We start from the raw sequence: 22,584 nt of genomic DNA, 5'->3' as shown, positions 1-22,584 counted from the left end.
CAAATACATAACAAGAACATCTGTATAAAATGTGTACCTCACAGCAACGTCACTATATTGAGATGATATAATCTTATGATAACACATTGCATAATAATACTAATGAATGCTATACTAAACATGGTATATGTGACAACATCTAATCAGAACATTTCTACAATATGGAAAACACATTGGGAGGCACAGAGATTGAAGTATATCTGAAAAAAATGTCTTGCAGAATATCATGAGACATGGGAGATTAAGACCTTCCAGTTAGGGACATAAAGGTTCATTCAACTTCCTGCCAACTTACCCAGAATGTCTCAGGGTGACTCCATGGCCCTGATCCAAGATCCTGTTCCCATTTATTCAGTATAGGCATAGGAAAACAGCCTCTGTAGTCATCACCTGTGTCTCTACCATCCCTGCTCACATTCCTCATTCTGTTCATCCCTGGGACTAAGGGGGCTGCATCCCAGAGGAGTCTAGATCCTGGAGGAACTCATTAAATAAGACAAAATAATTATTCAAGACCTCTCTAGGACAAATTGTCTTGGAAGCCTGTAACAGTGACTGATTAGTCACTGATCATGTGTGACTGTACTTTGGGGGCTAAGGGGATGAGACAGCTCACTGAGAGATGTTTAATCATTGTCTGTCTAGGGAATCAGCAGGGTATTGTATGTGGGGAGAATAGTTTGAGTGGCCTTAATATAAGCAGGGGCCTTACTATGAAGACTCTAAAATAGCTTCAAAGTATTAAAGCTTAGGCTTTATCATGTGAACAAAAAACTATCAGTGATCTTTGAATACCAAAAGATATTTCATAAATATTTCAGTGGTAGCTGAATCTTTCACTACAACTAAATTCCCCATACACATATTCCAGATAAGAGAGAAATCAACTACAAGGACCAAGCGTTTAAAAACACACAGGAAGGACAGGAATAAGAGAAAAGAGAGACACTACCACATCATGTTCAATTCTTCCTCGAGTCAAAAAGAAAAGGAAAATGGATTTGTATCTTATTCAGTTACTTCTTGCTTCTAACTTCTCTAAGAAAACTTGAGTGCAGCCCCCACCATCATCCTAACCAATCTTCTTAGATCTTGAAGACCTTCCTAGTGTCAGCTTTTCCATTTGATCATTTCGGCAGTTTGAATGTATTTGGCCCCATAAGCTCATAGAAAGTGTGATGTGTGACCTTGTTGGAGAAAGTGTGGCCTTGATGGAGAAAGCTGAATGACACACACCTTAAACCAGCCCCTCAGGCTGGAGGGCACACCTTTAATCTGGGCCACACTTTCTATTGGAAATGTGTTACTGTGAGGACAGGCTTTTAGGTCTTTTTCTTAAATTTCACTCAGTGAAACAGTCCTAGTGGACTTGCTGAGTCAATATGTAGAACTCTCAATTCCAGCACCAAGACTGCCTGCCTACCACCATGCTCCCCAACATGATGAACTGAACCTCTAAACTGTAAGCGAGCCCCCACAATTAAATGTTTTCTTTGTAAGAGTTGTCGTGGTCATGGTGTCTCTTCACCGGAATAAAAATTCAAAGTAAGACAATCATGAGATTAAAGTTGATATTTGTAATATTCTATTCTATTCCTATCCTGTGTTCCCTTTTCATCATTTTAACTAGATTTGGCCTTCATTCTTCAGAAATATGGATCTAAATAGTATTGCCTTCATTGGATTTCTAGAATAGCTGCCTTTGATTTGTTGACACAAAAAAAAGATCCTACAGTTGGCTTTATTCTCTTAGTAATTACACTTCCATTTCTCTGATTCTTTTAGTTGTAAACTGTCATTCCATTGTCTGTAGTACAATAGTTTACCCATTAACCTGACAAAGAACACCTCAGTTGCTCCAAGTTGGGGCGGTTATGAATGAAGCTTATATAAATAGTTTCTGGAAATTAGACATGATCTTTTTCTTCATTTTGTACAAAAATGAATTTTTCCATGTTACCTATGATAAATTACCTCAAGCAGTATAGCAATTTGTCTTTTGATTCAGAGACTTAAAGAGCCTCCAACTTGCTGACTAGCAGTCTGTCTACTAAAATAGAGCCAGTGAGGCATCTGTTTAGAAATGGTCCTTTCTTTGAAATGTTATCAAATATATTTATGTAGTGTCATATTTTTATCTTTCCTCTCTTAATCCATAATAACCTATGGCAAGAAATTCTGCAGACTTAGACCTTTCCCATGTAGAGCAGTGTTCTCAGCCATCCTACTGCTGTGATCTTTTAATACAGTTCATGTTATGGTGACCCCCAACCATAAAATTATTTTCATTACTACTTCATAACTGTAATTTTGCTACTGCTATGAATCATAGTGTAAATATTTTTGGATATAGAGGTTTGTCAAGGGAGTCATAACCCACAAGGTTGAGAACTACTGATGTAGAGTCTGGCAGGGTTACCTCGGGCCTATTTTCCCTGTTTCTTGTATCCTAGTATTGGGCTCCTCTGGTTCCATGAACTGATTAGACACATTCAGAACCTGAAACTATAAGGGAATTATGCCTAATTGGTTCACCCTTAAACATTTGTGTTAGACACCACTGTGGAAGTCACTCTTAGTGGTGGTGAAATAAGTTACTCTGTAATTTGGTCTCCCTTTTCCCTACTTAATGCATACCATCTCTCATTTCTCCCAACAAGATAAAGCTCTCTGATAATGCATTTGGACTGGAAATAAGACTTTTCTCAGTATATGTTTTTAAGTTTCATAGACAGGGCAGAATGAAGCATTTCAGACTGAGAAATGCCTCAGAAGTTATTATAGCACTTATCGAGAAAATAAAATTGCTTAGAGATTGGACTTTTTCCTGTTGCTAAAACATTTTAGGAGGCATTATACCACACTATTTTGTGTAACTTCCATCCTGTAAACCAAGGAAAGAGATCACCTGGAATATGACTGAAGACTCCATCCAAAAAGCAAGGACAGAAAAGAAGAAAAGTGGAGTGGCATAACACATAGATGAGAAGGGAATGCAATGGACCAAAAAGAGAAGCCCAGGGGGGTTGTGGCATCAATATTGAATGGTAATGAAAACTAAAGCTGAACTAGGCAGACTTCTTTTAAATCCTAGTTAAAATTTTCCTGAATTTTAACCAAAAGATGGTATAGGAGGATCTTCTTTCTATGTGTTGTTTTCATTGGTTAAATAAAGAGACTGCCTTGGCCTTTTTGATAGGACAGCAGCTTAGATAGGTGGAGTAGACAGAACAGAATGCTGGGAGAAAGGAAGCAGAGGCAGAGAGTCACCGCCTTGAAGCTGCCAGGACATGCTGAATCTTTCCCTGTAAGCCACGACCTCAAGGTTCTACACAGATTATTAGAAATGGGTTGAATCAAGATGTGTAGGGACATAGCCCCACCCATTGTGGGCGTGTTCGCCTCGGGCTAATGTTTACGGATAAATCTGCCGGGCGTGAGCCCAGCAGCCCTTTTCTTTTGCTCAGCTTTTCCAGTGCTCCTCCGGAACCTGTGGTCCTGTAAGTCTATTTCCTTATTAAAGCTGTATATATCTATATAATCTGTCTGCATTCATTTGCGCCACCACAAAGATGTAATAATTAGCCAAGAAGAGGCTAGAGCTAATGGGTCAGGCAGCAATTTAATTAATACAATTTCCATGTGGTTATTTGGTGGGCTAAGCTAGCTGGGTAGCAGGACAGGGCCCGCCGCTGCTCTCCTCACAACAGAAAGATGGAATGGAATACCATAGGCTTAATTCTATAAATCAACCCAAGAGTACATGAACAGCACAAAGTGGATTCCACAGGTGTTTTGTTTTTTCTTGTTGTTGGTGGAGGTGGTAATTGTTTTGGTTTTTTGAGACAGAGTTTCTCTGTGTAGCTTGGAACCTGTTTTGGAACTCACTCTGTAGACCAGGCTGGCCTCAAACTCACAGAGATCTGCCAGCCTCTGCCTCCCAAGGGATTAAAGACTCGTGCCACCACCACCTGGAAGTCCATGTGTTTTTAACAGAAAAGGACACACTAAGTTGGGTGGACATGGAAATTCCTCAGAGGAATTGGGGAAATGAATGAATACGATCAAAATTCAATGTATGAAATTCTCAGCAAATAAAAATATTGTCTAAATAAAAAGTAATTAAATGATCTACATAAATGAACAAGTACAGAGTAATATTTAATACTCATATTCATCTTGCTACTGATAGTGGGAGTGCCTCCAGTATTGTCCTTTGAAGTCTGAAGGTTTGGGGGCTATCTCACATGTTTTAATCCCATGTTAAAGAATCACCTACACCTAAGATAGAGTTTTCAACCCTTTGGCTAAAATCAAGTAGATGAAGTATTTATTTCTTTCTGCTGTAGTGAGCATTTTTACCTGAAGTGGTTTTTAAAATTTAGCAAATGTAAAGCATAGCCCAACATAACTTCAAAACTAAAGAAGTCTAGTTATGCTGTTTAGGTCAAATCTATTTTTAAAAAGTTTTATTTTCATAAAAGAAGTGAAATACAGAAAAATAATAGTGATAAACCCATGCAAGAGGTAAATTAACAACAGCAAATGCTTCAGTTTACACTGCATAACTCCCTTTGTCACTGTTTACATTTCATTCATTACTTTAGTATGATACTTCATCTCCTCATCGACAATTTTAACAAAATCTTGGAAAGTCTTTTGTTCAGAAGCAGATGCTGGTCTAACAGAAACACACTTGAAAATGTTCTTATCTGGGTCGTAGTGTCCAACACACCTGTGAACTCGGCCTCTGATCAGTCTTGGAAGTTCACGATCCTGTTTTTCAAAACATAAAAGTCAAAAATTATGTATTGCTTCATCTAAAGATCAATGTCTAATTTATAATATGACAAATGATATGATGATGTGATATATGATATGATAAACATGAATCACCATAGATGGTATGGTTCTCTGTGCTACTTATAAGATAGCTAGGTATTTACACATATCCTGTCACAGAGGAATGGCCCTATCCTGGATAAGGATTCTTACAAACTAGCAAAAAGTTGCTTACTAGAATATTTAAGATTCTCCCCATAACAGCTCATGATAGATATTCTTTTTACTAAAAGAATTTCTACTGCCACGGGACTATAGCCTATATTTTCACATGATTTTTTTGTGTTATTGTTGTTGTTAGCCATAGACATTGAACGTGAACACTTTAAGATACTCACAATTTCATAAAATACACATGGAAGAGTATTTTTCCCATCTCTCATAAGAAAAGTCTTTGAATAATGTGGACCAGGCGTGACGGCTGAATCCAGGACAGCTAGGCAACATGGAAGTGGGGAAATTAATATAAATAAATACAAACAAAATTTAACAAAGAAAAGGTGATATTTAAGTGTCATTACATAACAGCCTCTCCCCGTTCCATTTATACAGTGAAATTCTATGGAGGAATTATCCTTTCAGTGTGTTCTATAGACTGGCTGAATTCCAGAGCTGTTGTAACAATAAAATGCACTATAACAAGTAAGCCTTATAGTTTAATGAAAACAACATTGAAATAGAATTCTAGTGCCAAGTCTTCAGCTTCATACTATTTTGTAACATTGTTCAAACTTGATTTATTTCATTTCCTAAAACAAACTATATCCCTGTAAGAAATACAAGAACAGAGAAAAAACAAATAGATGTCAAGTGTTTTCATTACTTCAGGTAAACAAATTGACATACCTATCCCCTTCCACAGTTACATTCTGAGGTAGGGTAGAAGCACTTAAAATCTACCTTTTGGGCTAATTTTCAATATATATTTACCATAGTTTTATGAAACACATCTCTCTAGGCTGATTCATCCTACATAACTGCAAGTTTTTATTGTTTTAAGCTACATCTTCCCATTTTCTTTCCCTTGAGCAAATTGTTTAACATCTCTCAAAGCTGTTTCTTCATCAACAAATACAAGTCCTAACTCATGTTTAGCATCATAAATTTTTATCAAAGTGTGTTATTCAATCACTTAGTAACCATTTCCTATGCACTGTTAGTAGACATCTGTTATTCTGAAGCCAGCCTACATTTCCCCAAATAAACATCATCTCCTTTTCCAATTTGTGTTACTCTTCATGATACCCTAGACATTCATAATGACATTAAAAACATCCAAATATATTACTGAAGTACTCTTGAAATCTTATACCTACCCAATATTTCAAAAAGAAGTACAGTTCTCTGCACTTGTGCATGCCAGTACCTCATGCTTTCAATGACTGCAGAAATAATTCTTAAAGAATTATCTTTTTCCTTCAACTGACGCAAGGGGGCATCCTTTGGGGGAAAAACAGCATTGGAAAAATGTCTTATTCATTATACTTTCTGAACTACGTAGAGTCTAGGTCCTTATAATAAATACATATGTAGAATATGTAAAAAGAACTACTAAAAGTTTCAATGCAATTAAACCCCCAAATTAAAGCCAGCATTACATCGCACTGCATTATAGTGTGAAAACAAGAATGTACTTAAAATAAGAAAAAAACTATGAGGTAAGAGAGATGTCCCAGTGGATGAAGTACTTGCCATATAAGCTTAATGGCCTGAGCTGGATCCCCAGAACACATGAAAACCAGCTCTACAAAGTTATCCTCTGACCTCCTGACTTCCATACAAATGCCCTCTGACTGTCACACATATGCTTTGTTTGTACATATTTATGTGTGCATATATGTGGTACCCACAGAAGTCAGATCCCCTATAACTGGAGTTTCAGAAGGTTGTGTTTGTTCATTTGTTTGAAGATCTAGAAATACAGCTTTTAATCACAGCACTTGGGAGGCAGAGACAGATAGATCTCTGTAAGTATGAGGCCAGCCTAGTGTGCATAGTGAGTTCAGGGTAACAGAGTGAGACCCCCTATCTTAAAACAAACAAGCAAGCAAGCAAAAAAGATACTAACTTTGAAAGGTAGGGGAACAATTTCCTTCCTGGGGGTAAGGGTTGTAAAGAGCACTGACAAAACTATTTTTCAAAGTTTCTCCATTTTCACCCTCTAAACAAGATTTAAATATGCCTCATTGAAGATGACTGCCACGGTAAGCCATTGTTACTAGGGTGACAATACCATATCATTCTGTGTATTAAGTAGCATAATATTGAGAATCACTATAAAACATGCTATCTTAGTCATATTTCCAGAAAATAAAGAAAAAAAAGAATTGACCCTAATTGCTTGCTAAAAAAAAAAAATGATGTTTAGATTATGGTCTGAACAAATACAGAGTTCTTAAGTACCCAAACACTAACAGCAGTAACAAACTAAAAGGGCAGAGAGACAAAAATAGAACGATCAATGGCCATGAAAACTGGGCTCACAAAGAGACACAGACATTGCTACTGATAAGATACTGAAGTAGGACAAAACAAACCTCCACCTCTCTCTACATCAGCATCCTCCCAGTGACCCCCATGTAGCTGACCTTTGGTAGAAGCCAGCAAACAGAGGCTCCCAGGGTGAGGCACCAAGTAAGGAAATGCAGTCCCCCAGAACACAAACATGTACAGAGGAACAGTGGATCTGGCCCTGGGATGAGGAACAAGGGAAGATAACCTGCACATACATAGAAAACATTTCAAAGGGCAATCAGAAGTGCAGCTGAGGAACAGGTGCATGCTCTGTAGAAGAATGGGACTCAAAGCTGATAAGTATCAGTATACACCATATCATTCACAGTGTGAAGAGTCCAGGGTGAACAGCACTTTGCAATATGGTGTAGAAGACAGAAAAGTCAGAACAGGACCAGAAGTCCTGTGAACTATGAAGCAGAAGTCAGTGAACTATGGCCTACACCCCAAATCTAACCCACTGATTTTATCAACTTGTATTGGCCCATATACAAACAATGTATAAACTATTGTTACCTTAATAATTAAAAGAGTAAAAATCAGTAAGAAATTCTGAAATCACTATAAAAACAAAAAAAATGTAAGACATTTCAGAAACTAACATTCACCTACTCCAAAAGGAAACTGGATATTTGTGTGAATCTGTATATGCCATACTTACTTACTACACATGTAAACATGCAAATAAGTCATTCATTAATATTTAAATGTTTACCTTCAGAGTGTTTTCTCCTGGGGTGTCACCCAACACTGTTTTCTTAAATTGATTTTGTTGAAAACTGGGCTTAAATGCCTGCAGTGTACTGGCTCTGTCCGGGCCTTTCACTGTAGAGCCAGGCAGCTTTGATAAACATGTTTGTCTGAGTACTCCAGTTTCCTTGTGTCCATCTAAGTTAGGAAATTCAGGCATTCCTGACTGTTTCTGTTGTTGAGCTCCCAAATTCATTGAATAAGAATTGAATTTACTGTTTGCTGCTGCGTTTACTGTTTTATGCTGAGGACGGAAATCATTTTTATCCCAAGTTCTCAAGCTGGTATTTCTGTTGTCGCCTCTGAAGCTGTAAAAGTAGAACATACTTCTCTGTCTTTTTATTTAGAAAAACCTGATGAATTTTTTCATTCTTATGACAATCAGTGGTTTGCAGCTACTACGTAGTCAGAAATTTCAAATACATCATTCATTGCACAATGGTACAATATAGTATTACTTCTCTTTCCAAACTTAGAGACACCCTAGGGAAGAAATAACTCATACAAAGTTATATAGCAGCAAGTCACTGGTAAGTTCAGAACTCAGACAACACCAGTCTCCCATCTCAGAGTACAGTGCTACAAACATGTCTACAATATTCAAACCTTCATATAACGGGAGTTTCCAAGTGAAATATTTTGAGGACTTCTGCTTAATTCTTTATACATTTATTTTGAAATTTTCTACGAAGTTAAAAAAAAAGCTACAGCTTGCCTGTAAGGTTATTTAATACTTTGTGCTTTGAAAAGCCTACTAACCAACCTGTTTTAGCATTTATTACCATATTAACCTAAATGACTTACAAAAGCTGGTCAGTGTAGGATTTAATAAGACCCAAACAAAAGTATTTCCTAAGCAGGCCAGTTAAGAGTTATACAGAAAGGAGAAATTAGTTGAATTACAAATTCTTAACTATGAATATTGCAAACATTACAAGACAATTAATACAACCCATCCTTTGTTTTAAAAAGGGGTGGGGAGAACCAGTAATAAGCAAAAAGCCTATGTTTTATGGGACATAAGGCTTGTACAGTTTGAGAACAATTGTTAATAAATTAAGTATAAATTTAAGAATAAATAGGATAAAAAATCACAATTGTGAATCTTTAGGTTATAAATGCCATAAAAAACATTAGTATTCAGGAAAAATATTAGAATTATTGTTATTCATTTTGTGTTTTGTATACCCTGTTGTGCAGATATTTCCTCTGAATTGAAACATTCCTTCAGGAGAGGAGGCTCACAAAAGATTCAAGTAGCTAATGAAATTGACAAAACTCAGAAAAATCACAAGATTCTGGCTATTTCCACAGTTACATAAGCAGCAAACACTGTTGCAAAGATAATACTCTTTGGCATAGTTACCTGTTAAATGTACAGAGAACTCAGAGATGAGCTTCTGTGAGCCATCACCTATGCTAGGGCAAGCTTCTCCATGATGTAGCTGCCTCTGAGCCCTCCACACGCTTATACATAACCTTGCACACATGCTCTTTTTATTATTTAAAAACTCACTAAGAATCACTATAAAATGCTATTTTAGTCATATTCCCAGAAAACAAAAACAAAATTTATCCTGTTTTCTAAAAGCAATGATTTTAAGATTTCTGAGTAAAACAAACACAGAGTTCTTAAACACCCAATTAAAGAACCAGCAACTTTTTTAAATACTACGTTAATTCAGCTACTCAAACAAGCACTTGCCTAGATCCAAAGTCTATATATCTCAATGAAGCTCTATGTAGTTATCAGACTCAATCTGAAGCCATGGAGCTTTACTTCAGATTGGTATACTTTCAACTATCAATTAAACTTTGTGTACTATCCACCAAAGAACTAGATCCTTATCTCTTACCCTGAAAATAAATTGACTGATTGATCGATTGAGTGATTGACCAACTGATTAAATCAAACCTCCAATGGATCAAAAGTCTCCCTGAAAATACGACAGGGAAAAGTAAGGAAAACACTACAAGAAACAGGCACAGTTATGAACTTTCTAAATAGAACAGTAGTTGCACAAGAACTAAGTCAACAATTGACAAATGGGACCTCATGAAAGCTTCTGTACAGCAATGAACATGATGGTCAGTCAGTAAAGAGGCAGTCTTCATTATGGAAGAAAATCTTTGCCAGATATATTTTGTCACAGAATTAATGACTACAATACACAAAGAACTCAAAAACCTAAACACCAAGAAAACAAACAACTCAATCAAAAAAAAGTGGGTTGTAAGTATAAACACAACTCTCAAAGAAAAGATACAAATGGTTAATAAACATTAAAAGTGTTCATTAGCCACCAGGTAAATGCTAATTAAAGCTACTTAGAGATTCCATTCTTACCCCGGTCAGAAGAATAAATAAAATGATAATAAACACTGACAAGGATATTAGAAAGAGAAACTCTTATTACTGTTGGTGAGAGTGCAGTCTGGTACAACCACTATAGAATTTAAGTGTGGGGCTTCTCAAAAACACCAGAAATATATGAACCTGTGGAGGATAGGTAGGGATGCTATGAAATGTTGTCTTCTGGACATGATATGACAATTGCACTCATGAATTCAACAAGAGCTGGGGTAACCTGCATGAAATCTGCACAAGATCAAACCAGTTATACTTCCAGCACAGAGGCGGTAGATGATCTCAAGCCCTATTATTGGCAGTTGATAGTTTCTGGAGAAGAAACGTTTTTTTGATGATGTGCCACCAACAAGATTTCAGTGTTTCAGTGACAGCCTCATACCCATGCACATGTGAACAACACTAATTGGACTTAGTGAATTACTTAAGGGAAAGATGGCACACACTTCAATCCCAGCACTTAGAAGGCAGAGGCAGTGGGATCTCTGTGTGTTCAAGCCATTCTAGTATATACTGAGCTCCAGGACAGGCAGGACTACATAAAGATATCTTGTATTCAAAAAATAAAAAGACATGAAATTGAAAGGGGGACATGTTGAAATACACGAAAGTGTAAGAGTAGGAAATAAGTGTCATATGTAGTTGTATTTCATTGTATGTGTGTATGAAATTCTCAAATCTGGTAATAGAACTGTTATATGACCATGCTCTATCACCTTGGGCATATACTCTAATGTCTAAAGGACTCTATATCCTACTATGGAGATACTTCTTTATCCATTCATTGTAGGTCTAATCACAATAACAGAGAAAGGGAATCAGCCTAAATGTCCATTAGTAATGAATAGATAATAAAAATATGATCAACACATACAGTGGAATCTTATTCTGTTGTAAAAATTTTTTAAATTGTAAAATTTTCCAATAAATTGATGGATCTAGAAAATATTATACTAAGTGAGGAAACCCAGGTTCCTATCAACAAATGCCACATTATCATATGTGAATCCTGGCTTCAATTTTTTCAGATGGATATGTTTAACTTAGAATACCTATATAGGCCAAGTGGCTAAAAAGGGGATGTTGAAGAAGTACCTTAATGGGAGCATAACAGAACATAGGCAATATGAAAGTAGAGACTGGGAATACTGGGGATGGGAGAGTTTATGTAGGAATAAAGATAGGCATACAGGGAAGATCAGGACATAATCAAAACAAAAAGTATATGAAAAAAGCTATATAAAAATCTACTATTTTATTTTATTTATATTTTTAAAATAATCTTTTCTCATTTTACATATCTATCCCACTTCCCACTCCCTCCCTCCTCCAACTCCCTTCACCTTTCCCACCCTACCCCCATCCACTCCTCAGAGAGGGTAAGGCTTCCCATGGGGAGTCAACAAAGTCTGACACATCACTTTAAGGCAGGACCAAGGCCTTCCCCCACCAAAAAGAATAGGCTCCAAAAGCTAGCTTAAGCACTAGGGATAAATCCTGGTCCCACTGCCAGTGGCCACACATACTACCCAAGCCACACAACTGTCCTCCACATTCAAAGGACCTAGTTTGGTCCTGTGCAAGTTCCCCTGCTATCAGTCCGGAGTCAGTGAGTTCCTACTAGCTCAGGTCAGCTGAACCTACTACTTTTAGGTCAGTTTAGACCTTCCATATATATCCACAAGTTCTGCTCCAACAGATCAGAACAAACCATTCATCAAAAATATTTGGAAAAAATTACAGCTATACCCAACATATACTTGTCATTATTACTTATGTACATCATGCCCAACTACATAGCATTTACAATGTATTACACTGTACAATTTAAAGTATACAGAAATGTGTACATAGATTATATTCAAATACCAGTTACGTATTAATGTAGAAATTTCCTAAATGTATGTCTAAGAAAGATTTTTTAAGGAAAGGAGGAGAAAACAAAGGCAGACTTACCCCCAGCCACTTTGGCTTCTTTCAGCATTTGACTGCATGGGTTTAGACACAGAATCTTGACTTTTCAGGGAATAAGAAGCAGAAGCTGGTATTTGCCTTTCAAGGAAATATATTGTTAAATATAGTTTGCTTTCAGATTGAGAAATGCATGCAGAAATAGCATCACTCAGTAACAGACACACATTTATTGGTTCATATTTTTACACATACCCTATATTCGTTGTTTTCTTTAAGGGAGTCACCTCTGGATAAGCAGCTTCCCACGCCCAATCTCAAAAGTATAAGAAAAGTAAAAATAAGATACCTTTTAAAAATAATTCCTTATATTTAATAAATTTGAGAGTTCTAACAATTTGAAGATAAAGACGCAGTCCTCAGTAGTATTTAATTGCAGGATTTATCATAGCCTGCCTAATTTTATAGACATCTTTCTTCCCCACTGTAAAGATAGTAGTTTAATTTGTCTTTTCCACAATCAATTCTGATATAGTGCCTTGTAAATGAAAACATAAATTTAGTCAAATCCAATGTTTCTTCAACTTTATTCTACCCTACATCAAGAAATAAATCATAACTGGTAACTAGATAGCTAGTGTATGAGACTAATGGAAAGACACAGAACGAAAGGGTAAGATAAAATTTTAACATCAAATCTAATCCTTACTATGCATGATATACACTGACATTTCTATTCTGTTCTAGTTACTCTCTTATGTTTTCAAGATTTCTATTTTATGTTTTAATTATAGGGCGTAGGCACATGAGGGAACATGCTCAGGGAGGCCAGAGGATCCCCTGGAGTTGGAGTTATAGGGAGATTGTAAGATACCTGACATAGGTGATAGGAACCAAACCCTGAAAGACCAGTAATTCCTCTTAACCACTGAGCCATCTCTCTATTCCCTTACTCTCCTCTTTGTTATCATTATTAATAAAATTTATTCTATGTTTTTCATATCATGTATCCTGATCCCATTTATTCCCCGTCTCATCACAAATGCCCTCTGCCCTTGCATCCCCCCACCAATAAAACAAAATTCAAGAGAAAAAAACTGAAGAAAAAATGAAAAAAAAAATTTAATAGGGAAGAAATGCAAAATCTCATCTAGAAACTGAAGTGTGACCCAACAAGTCATGCAGTATACTCCTTAGTCCATACTTCTCTACTTGCATTGCAAAGAGTCACTGGTCTGGTTTGAGGCCCCTGGTCTCCACTACCCATATGATGCTGGACCCCTACGAGGACTCTTCCTGGACTGTACAACCCACCGGCACCCTGTGTTGTGGAGTTCTGGCAACTTTGGGCCTGTGGGTCAGGCTTTAACATGCTCCAGCAAACCATAGATGGGGTGGACGTTGGGGCAGGCCAACTCATAACCCTAGGTCTGGGCCTGAGCTGCTGTAGGAGTTGGTCGACCAGATAAGAAATGGGGACAGATGTCCCATGCTTACGATTTAGGGAGTGGCTCACCCACACCTCCACTAACAGGGCTGGATCTGTTGTGCTGCCCTGCCAGGGTACAGGGTTTGTTCTTCTGACAGTTGCAGCTGGTGGGGACAGTGATAGCTCTCCCACTCTTATGACCACAGGGACAGTTCTCCTACCTGTTCCAGGCATTGGTGGGCATGGGGGAGGACTTCTTTCCCCTGCCCATGCTACCACAAGACAGATGAGCAATGGGGCAGCTCTCCCATGCTCACATCTTCAAGCCTGGCTCATCCACATGTGCACTAACAGGGTTGGCTTTATTGTGCCATTCTGTTGAGGCACAGGCCCTGTCATCCCGAGTGCTGCAGCTGGTGAGGTCAGGGATAGTTCTCCCACTCTTATGACCATAGAGCCATCTCTTCCTTCTGCTCCAGGTGGTGGAGGGAATCTTTCTCCTGCCCATTGTCACAAGACAAATGTTACTCTCTTTTAAAAGTTGATTGTATCCCAAACTAATAAATCAAGATAAAAAATCGTATTTCCTGGCCGGGTGGTGGTGGTGCACACCTTTAATTCCAGCACTTGGGAGGCAGAGGTAGGCAGGCGGATCTCTGTGAGTTCGAGGCCAGCCTGGTCTACAAGAGCTAGTTCCAGGACAGGCTCCAAAGCCACAGAGAAACCCTGTCTCAAAAAAAAATTCATATTTTCACAAGTAATAGTTCACACTTATAATTTCTCATGTTCAATATTCATGCTACTTATTAAACATTTTAAATAATAAGGAAGATTTTAAGTGGTAGAGAATGCTAAGATAAATGGTGTCTTATGCATGCCCATTTTCTACTTTATATCCATAAAAAAGGAATGGGTACCAAATATGGCTCTCTGTGGGTAAAGATATTTGCCATGGAAGTCTCACATTTTGAGGCTGACACCAGAGCCACAGTGGAATGAGAGAACTGACTCCCAAAAGTTGTCCTCTGACCTCCACACACACCATCATGATATGCAACATGTGCACTCATTCACACATACTAAAAATAAAATTTAAATTTTGAAAATGGGAATGTTATATGCTAACTTTATACTTTTAATTTCTGGTGTTGAAGAAAAACAATTTAATGACTATACCAAAGTCTATGGAAATATACTAAATGAAATTTAAAATGAGTACTGCTATATATAAAAATTTTATATTTAATATTTTATCCACGATTCCAATAGTAATTTTAAAGTTTATCCCAAAAATTTAAATATACATAATATAATAGACCAAATATATTTCAAAATGTTTGCCTATTAATGCCTTCTTTCAGAGATAAATAAAGTCAGTAAACATTGAGCCAGTAAACAAGATGGCTTAGTGGGAAGGCTTGCCATCAAGCAAGATGACCTGAGTCTCATCTCTGGAACACACATGCACATAGATAGATAGATAGATAGATAGATAGATAGATAGATAGATAGATAGATAGATAGATGGATGGATGGATGGATGGATGGATGGATGGATGGATGGATGGATGGATGGATGGATGGATGGATAGATAGATAGATAGATAGATAGATAGATAGATAGATAGATAGATAGATAGATAGATAGATAGATAGACAGACAGACAGACAGACAGACATAGGCAGGCAGATATAGGCAGGCAGACAGACAGATAGCTAGTTTACTGGCTCACAGGGTGAGAAGATTTTAGTGGTCTCACTTAAAAGGTGTCACATTAGAAGCTTCCTGACTCCAAAACTTAATCAAGAGTTACAGAAGGAGTCGATCTCTAAAAAGTAGAGCTAGAATATGTAAACTCCCAGCAATAGCAACTTACACAACATACTAATTGAAGCTCTATAAGGGCATACTAGATGAGAGTATCTTAGAACAAAGTATCTTAAATTGGGTAATTTACAAATAGGAATTTTTGACAGTGCTGGAGACTAAAACATCTTAGATTGAGCTAACAACAAACTAGGTATTTGGTGAAAGCATGTTCCTGCTTCAAAGATAGCCCCTTAGTGTATCCTCACATGACAGAAGTAGCAAACATACTTCTTCATCTTCCTTTTTATGTGCACGAGTCCTGTGCATAGAGATAGAGTCCTCACAACTATAAGCACCTCCTAAAAGTCTGTACCCTACTCAATGGTTAACTGCAACTTAAGAATTTTCAGAAAAAGAGTAAAAAACACAACAAAGAAAAGCAGGCAAAACTGCCCTAAGAAAGCAATGACTAGAACACAGCACCAGAAGTTCCTGGGCTTGTGTCTTTTCTACAGTCCATTTTTTCCATTTTTTTCTTATACTCCATATACACTTTTCCCTGTTTCTGAGGTAACTCAAATTCTTCCATTCTTACTACCAAATGTATAAGTCACAGTAATTTGTTTTGAGAAAGAAAATCTTTGCACTGTAGGTTTCTACTTTATTAAAACAAAGGCTCCAGACATAAAGATACTCTATTTAAATGCTAAGCCACCCTCGTAGGCAAGGCAACTCAAAACTCTTGTGCTGGAATGCTCAGAAGGAGCCAAGTAATCTCTATATCTGAGCAGTGAAAAACAGCAGGGACTTGGCCTCAATGAGAGACCCAGGAATTTTCTACAATCCTAGTTCTTGTCTCTTAAAATTTTCACCTTACTCATTTTCTTACCTGTTGGTAGAGGAGGAGAACTGTAACTGTCAGAAACAGTACTGATACCTGGATCATTCTGAAGTGGATTAGAAGTTAATGGCTGTCTGTTCCTCTTTTTCTGATTGAATAATGGCACAGGCAAACAGCCTACATGGAAGGTACCAATAAATTAGTATAAATCAGGTAAGTATATCTATTTCTAGACTAATTACCATTAATAATATGTAACGATGAATAGTTTGTCTACTTCTATATGCTAATACTCAAGATATACTTAATATGCCCTTAAAATGATTTTTATAATCTTTTAGAAATCCTAAATAGCTCACCAGTATCTCAAAAGTCCTTTCTTCTTCTATCTTATCACTTTAATTCTTACTTTTAAGCAATTCTGTTTTTATCCTCAAACATTTCCCAAATCTACTTCTTTTCCATATTTCCCTCTTCTGCAGCAGAGTACCTACAGAATATACCAAAGCTAAGAAAGAAGAAACTATGAACCACGTTTTCCAAAATTCTAACCATGTTTTAGTGTGTGACAGCCAGCTTCTGGGGCCATAGTCATCAAACTTCAGTTTGACTAAGATTTATCCTAGAATTCTGATTAACATGTGGGTTCAAAGGTTAAAATTCCCAATGTTGACAATTTTATCTCAATATATTTAGTCTGAAACCCAAATTATAATTTTAACAAATGTCCCAGCTATCTATAATGATATTTTTCTATGGATCATTTTGAAAACGTCTTAGACAGTGGCTCTCAACTTTCCTAATGCTATGACCCTTTAATACAGTTACTCATGTTGTAGGAATCCCAACAATAAAAATTATTTCATTCCTACATCATAACTATAGTTTTGCTACTGTTATGAATTGTAATGTAAATATCTGATATGCAGGATATCTGATATGCAATCCCCAAGGGGGTCACAACCCACAGATTGAGAATCACCTTAATTGCCTTAAAAGAATGACAATACCGCCGGGCGATGGTGGCGCACGCCTTTAATCCCAGCACTCGGGAGGCAGAGGCAGGCGGATCTCTGTGAGTTCGAGACCAGCCTGGTCTACAGAGCTAGTTCCAGGACAGGCTCCAAAACCACAGAGAAACCCTGTATCGAAAAACCAAAAAAAAAAAAAAAAGAATGACAATACCCAATCCAAATAAAAATAAATACTATCACCACTTCCTCCAGATCCCAGAAGCAAGTTCTCCAGTCAAAAATAAATAAATAAATAAATAATAAACTTTAGAAGCTACAAATTCAGGGACAAAAGACATCTTCAAAGCAAGAACTAGAAATCCTAGATAGGGCCCAAGTTCTTAAGTCTCTAGTCAGAAACTCTTGACACTCTACCATTGTCTCGCTACCCCATTCTCATTGCACTGCAGAATACTGACTTTGGAGGCTCTCTAATGAATCAGGTGGGCTCTTGAGCCAGGCTGCCGATGTTAAAACTGTGCCTTCAAAGTGAATTTGAAAACAACTTTAAAGTCAAATGTGAGCAGTTTCCTTAAACTCTTTGTGCCCATGATACATACAGAGAAGCATAATATGATGATTAGGATTATGGAGTCTAAAATCAGAGATTTCTAGGTTCAAGTCCTGTTTCTACCACTCAGTAGATTATTTAAGGTCTTTGTACCTTGGTTTCTTATCTAGAAAACAGAGGTGATGGTAAGAATTAAATAATACTTCTGATGAAATGTATAGAATACGGTGTGCCCACCATAAATTATTATTATGATCTTCATTGTACATTATGATCACTTCCCTAACTCTCATCATTCTTGACTTCTGTCCTTATATTACCTAATAATTGACAAAATATAAATACAAAATATTAGAAAACAGAAATGCTTCTAAAAACATTTTGAACAAGTCAATCACAAAACCACAAAAGAATGTATTTGTTTCCTGCTTACAAGCATAAGTAAATCAATCACTTACATTTTGGAGAAAAAAAGCATCAGAGGAAATCTCAGTAATTTTCATTCTACTCTCATCTCTACACGACTAAATACTGTACCTTCACAAACCTCTTTACCTCTTTTGGATATGAAAAGAAAAGAGGCTAAACTAATGTTTAATCTCTTTAAAAAAAAAAAAGTTCCTTTCAAAATGTTCCTAGAAACTATACACATCTTATGCGGTATCTGAAAAATACCTAAAAATTGAAAGGCTGTTCAATACCTGCTGTACTTCGAGTTGAATTTTCATTTAGGTTTCTCTTCATTTTCTTCAGTATCACAGCTTTGCACTTAGCATCACAAAATGAAGCTGACTAAACTTTCAAAGGAAGAAACTTGTAACTCATTATTATCAACAAGACCAAATTTTCAACCTATTAAGTATGGGCATTATGGTTTAAAACTTTCTAAAGTGGCTACTTCAGGAATTGCTTTATGACTAAGAATATGAAACATATCCCATGTTTCCAGTTATGTTCAAATAAGTTAAGATGGGTGATATAATAGTTTCCTCAATATATACAGACTTTTTAGACAGTCTAAGTAATCTATTTTAGAATCAAAGACCCACTGTGAGAATTCTGGACCAAAGCTTCAAGGAAAAGGGACTAAAGGCAATGGCAAACTTAGAGAAACAAGTAAAACATTGTTTTCATTATATTTTTTCTGCTTTTAGCTTCCTAATATATTTATATGTTAATTTGTTTAAGTTAACAAATACTTGCCCATGAAAAAGGCCAGACATAAACCCAAATAATTTCTGCTGCAAATTCACTGCCCAATGAGACAGACCGATGTGAACACAACTAAAATATAAATCAAACAGGTAACGCTAATGTCCAAAAATTATCCTAAAGCTGCGACATGTAAGGCAGGGTTTCACAACCAGACTTGCTTAAACTACTGGTTTTGCTGGGTCTCTACCGCTGAGGGGCAGGAGCTACAGGCGTAGACCACTAAAGCCTCAGCTGCCAAGAGCTTCTGCCTCAGTAGCATGTGTGTGTGGTGTGTGTGCGTGTATGTGCGTTTGTGTGTGTGTGTGGTGTGTAGGGGGTGTGTGTTTGTGTGTATGTGGTGTGTGTATGGTGTGTATGTGTGCTTGTGGGTGGATGGGTGTGGTGTGTGTGTGTGTGTGTGTGTGTGTGTGTGTGTGTGTGTGTAGGGGGGGAGAGCTACCCAACCCACAGACACACCCACCCTAACACCTTGCCTCATGAGGAGGAGGCCGGACAAGGCCTGTCTGGGGCCCGCACTGAAGGAAGGGTTACATTTTCCAGTCAGAATTCATATTCTCCCCCCAACATCCCCCCCCTGCCCCGCCGCCGCCACCTAACACAGCCAGTCACGGGGCCACGGTATTTCCTTTCTGGAACCCCTACCAACACCACGTACAAACGGAGCCCTCGAGTTAACCTCGCCTCCCTCAGCGGCCACGTGCTGTACAGCAGCGACTCGGAGCAGGAAGGCAGGGCGCAGGCGTGTCAATCTGCGCATGCGCAAGATCAGAGCGAGGCCTGTGCTTGAAGGTCTCGCGAGAGTTACAGGAACAACTGGCGTTTCTCGGCCAGAAAAGTCAAAAGCGACGGCCTTGGCGCCCTCACTTGTGAGGTACGCAGCCGGCACAAGCATGGCTCTGCCTCTTTAGCTCTTCTGTCCACAGAGAGAACCGTGTTCTGGTTATGGACGAGGCCGAGGGAGATTTCCCCAGCCCGACCAGGCTCTGCCCCAGCTATGTCAGGATATCATGGCCTCTCTTTCCTTATGCCTTGCCCATTTTCTAGACACTAGATATTTTCTAAGATGCTGGGGGCATCCTGGGCTGTGTCTAGAAGAGAATGATTTCCAAGGCATCAAAACAAGATGTGTCTTGCCTACTCTGACGACTCCATGGATCAGGCAGGGAATTTAGTCTGCAGGAGGCTGATGGGGAGCTGAGGCCAGTTTCAAACTGATCCACCACCACCACCAAAAGCAAAGAAAGGCAGAGCCAGTGCTCAGTTGTCCAGGCGCGCATAAGAGCACGGAGGCCCCAGAGGGACTCCACAAAGGAAGCTGGGTGGTAGGACAACCTGAGCCCTGAGCTCTAAGCCTCTTGCCTGGAAAAACTGGGAGTTCTTGGCTCTGTGACTTTGGGCAACTTATCCTTTCTATGTCTACATTTCCTTTCTCAATAAAATAGCAATAACAATATTTACTTCATTGCCTTAAAATATTAAAAGGTATTAAACTGTCCCAGCACACAATAAGTGCTCAGTAAAGGTTAATTCTTGTTTCAAACAGTAGCTTCCTTTTTTTTTTTTTTTTTTTTGGTTACTTTTAGTATAGAGCAGGTATTTAGATATCTGGGCTCAAAGGCCATGTCCTCTCCCTGCCCTGTCTGTCTTCTGGCTGTGTAACATAGGTAAAAGGAAGAAGTGGGAAGTGCAGCTATGGAGGGATGGTTATTTAAAAAGGTCTACAACTACAAGATACTGAAAATAGGCTTGAAAGTCAGTAAGTAAGCGTGGTACTAGATACTAGATTGCTAAACTATAGTAGAACTTGAATGACAGGGTAAAGAATAAACTTTGAACATTTTTAATCTGGAAAAAGACTTCAACAAAATATCTGGAAAAACTGAGCGGTGATGGTGCACGCCTTTAATCCCAGCACTTCGAAGGCAGAGGCAGACAGATCTTTGTGAGTTCAAGGCCAGCCTGGTCTACAGAGTGAGTTCCAGGATAGCCAGAGCTACACAGAGAAACTGTGCCTCAAAAAAAAAATACATTAATTAATTAAATAAATCTGGAAAAAAGAAAAACTGTATTCATCGTGATTCCAGATAAAAGACTTAAAGACACAAGTATAGTAAGCTTCGAGGAAGTGAGCTTTGACTTCATATATGCATACATAAACACATGTACAATATATAACCAAACAATAGATTTCTCATTCTTAAAAGAGACAAGAGATCAGATATGGCTCAGTGGTAGAGAGAGTGGTTGCCTTAGAATGAAGCCCTGGATTGGATCTTCTGAGAGCTAAATCATCTAAGGGAATCTCAGGTAAGGGATTGCTCAAATCAGATTGGTCTGTGGCCATGTCTCCTAAAAGATGATAACTGATGTGGGAGGTCCCAGCCCACTGTTAGTGGTACCAGCTCTCCCTAGGTGTGTGGCTCTGGGCAACATAAGAAAGATAGCTGACCAGAGTGGAGAGTGAGCCAGCAAGGATTCCTCCAGGGTTCTGCTTCAGTTCCTGCTTAAATTCCTGTCCTGACTTCCTAAAAGGATGGATTGTGACCCAGAAGTCACTTCCTCCACCTAAATTGCTTCTGGCCAGAGTGAGCATTCCATCACAGCAACAGAAAGCAAACTAGAACATCTTCTGACACAGTTTCAGAACAGTCTCAGCCTAAATTTCCTTCCTATAAAATTTCTGGCTTGACTCTGATTGGCTAGCTATACTATAAAGTCAAACTTTGCTGTCTCTTTGTTTTAAACATGTAATTTTATTAAGAAATTGATCATCTCAGCACTCAGGAGCCTACAGCAAAAGGCTCACAAACTCAAGGCCAATCTGAGCTACATAAAGAGTTTGAAGCCAGCCTAAGCTATGTGGCAAGACCTGCCCCCCCCCCAAAAAAATTATAGTGCTGCAAGTAATGCTTTGGGGGGGTGTATTTTGAACATTTGTCAATAGATGATGTCAGCTAGGAAGGATTTCACTCAATATGTTATCATTTCTCTAAACTCTCAAAAAGTAACTAATAAAAAATGAGTGGTTTTTTGCCAGGTGCTTTGGGAAGCAAAGTTAGTGCTTTGGGAAACCAGGAGTTAAAACCCTCTTGGAAGTTAACTTGGTATAAGAGAGTGAAAGCCTGTGTTGCTCCAGTTCTAAGCAAATGCTTTCGCTTTCTAACAAGGCTTTCTGCAGGAGACAAACTGTACACAGTAAACGAGGTAAGGACGAGAATTGCTGCTGTTCATTAATTGCCCAGGAAGTTATTCATTCATACACCTAACAGAAGCTCTAGGAATGTGAAAGTACTTCCAAATGCTGGCCTGTTAAAATTCCAGAAAACAAGCCTCAAAGTTCGAGTCACTGGTGCCTGCCACGAGTAAGTTACTGAAGTGGC

The 22,584-nt window shown here is 38.1% G+C and overlaps 1 protein-coding gene across 1 annotated transcript; it reads right to left on the bottom strand.

Annotated features, from left to right (window-relative positions):
• Positions 1–4,584: 4,584 nt before the first annotated feature.
• On the bottom strand, positions 4,585–18,733 carry Spata22 (spermatogenesis associated 22). The gene is made up of 8 exons (XM_057776504.1): positions 18,691–18,733; positions 16,514–16,642; positions 12,641–12,701; positions 12,431–12,526; positions 8,072–8,414; positions 6,159–6,282; positions 5,181–5,278; positions 4,585–4,776 (listed from the first exon to the last, which is right to left on the bottom strand). Exons 1-8 carry the CDS (start codon positions 18,731–18,733, stop codon positions 4,585–4,587), a joined length of 1,086 nt encoding a protein of 361 aa, XP_057632487.1.
• Between the last annotated feature and the right edge of the window lie 3,851 nt (positions 18,734–22,584).

The sequence above is a fragment of the Chionomys nivalis genome, chromosome 7 (assembly GCF_950005125.1).
Source record: "Chionomys nivalis chromosome 7, mChiNiv1.1, whole genome shotgun sequence".
Lineage (NCBI taxonomy): Eukaryota > Metazoa > Chordata > Mammalia > Rodentia > Cricetidae > Chionomys > Chionomys nivalis.
Note: the sequence above shows the minus strand (reverse complement) of the source record. Positions and strands in the feature narration are given on the sequence as shown.

Coding starts and splice junctions, on each gene's coding strand:
- Spata22 (XM_057776504.1), bottom strand. CDS start 18,733: ATGAAGAGAAACCTAAATGAAAATTCAACTCGAAGTACAGCAG. Junction 16,643..18,690: donor TTCAACTCGAAGTACAGCAG/GTATTGAACAGC, acceptor CCTTCCATGTAG/GCTGTTTGCCTGTGCCATTA. Junction 4,777..5,180: donor CATGTGTATTTTATGAAATT/GTGAGTATCTTA, acceptor TTTGAAAAACAG/GATCGTGAACTTCCAAGACT.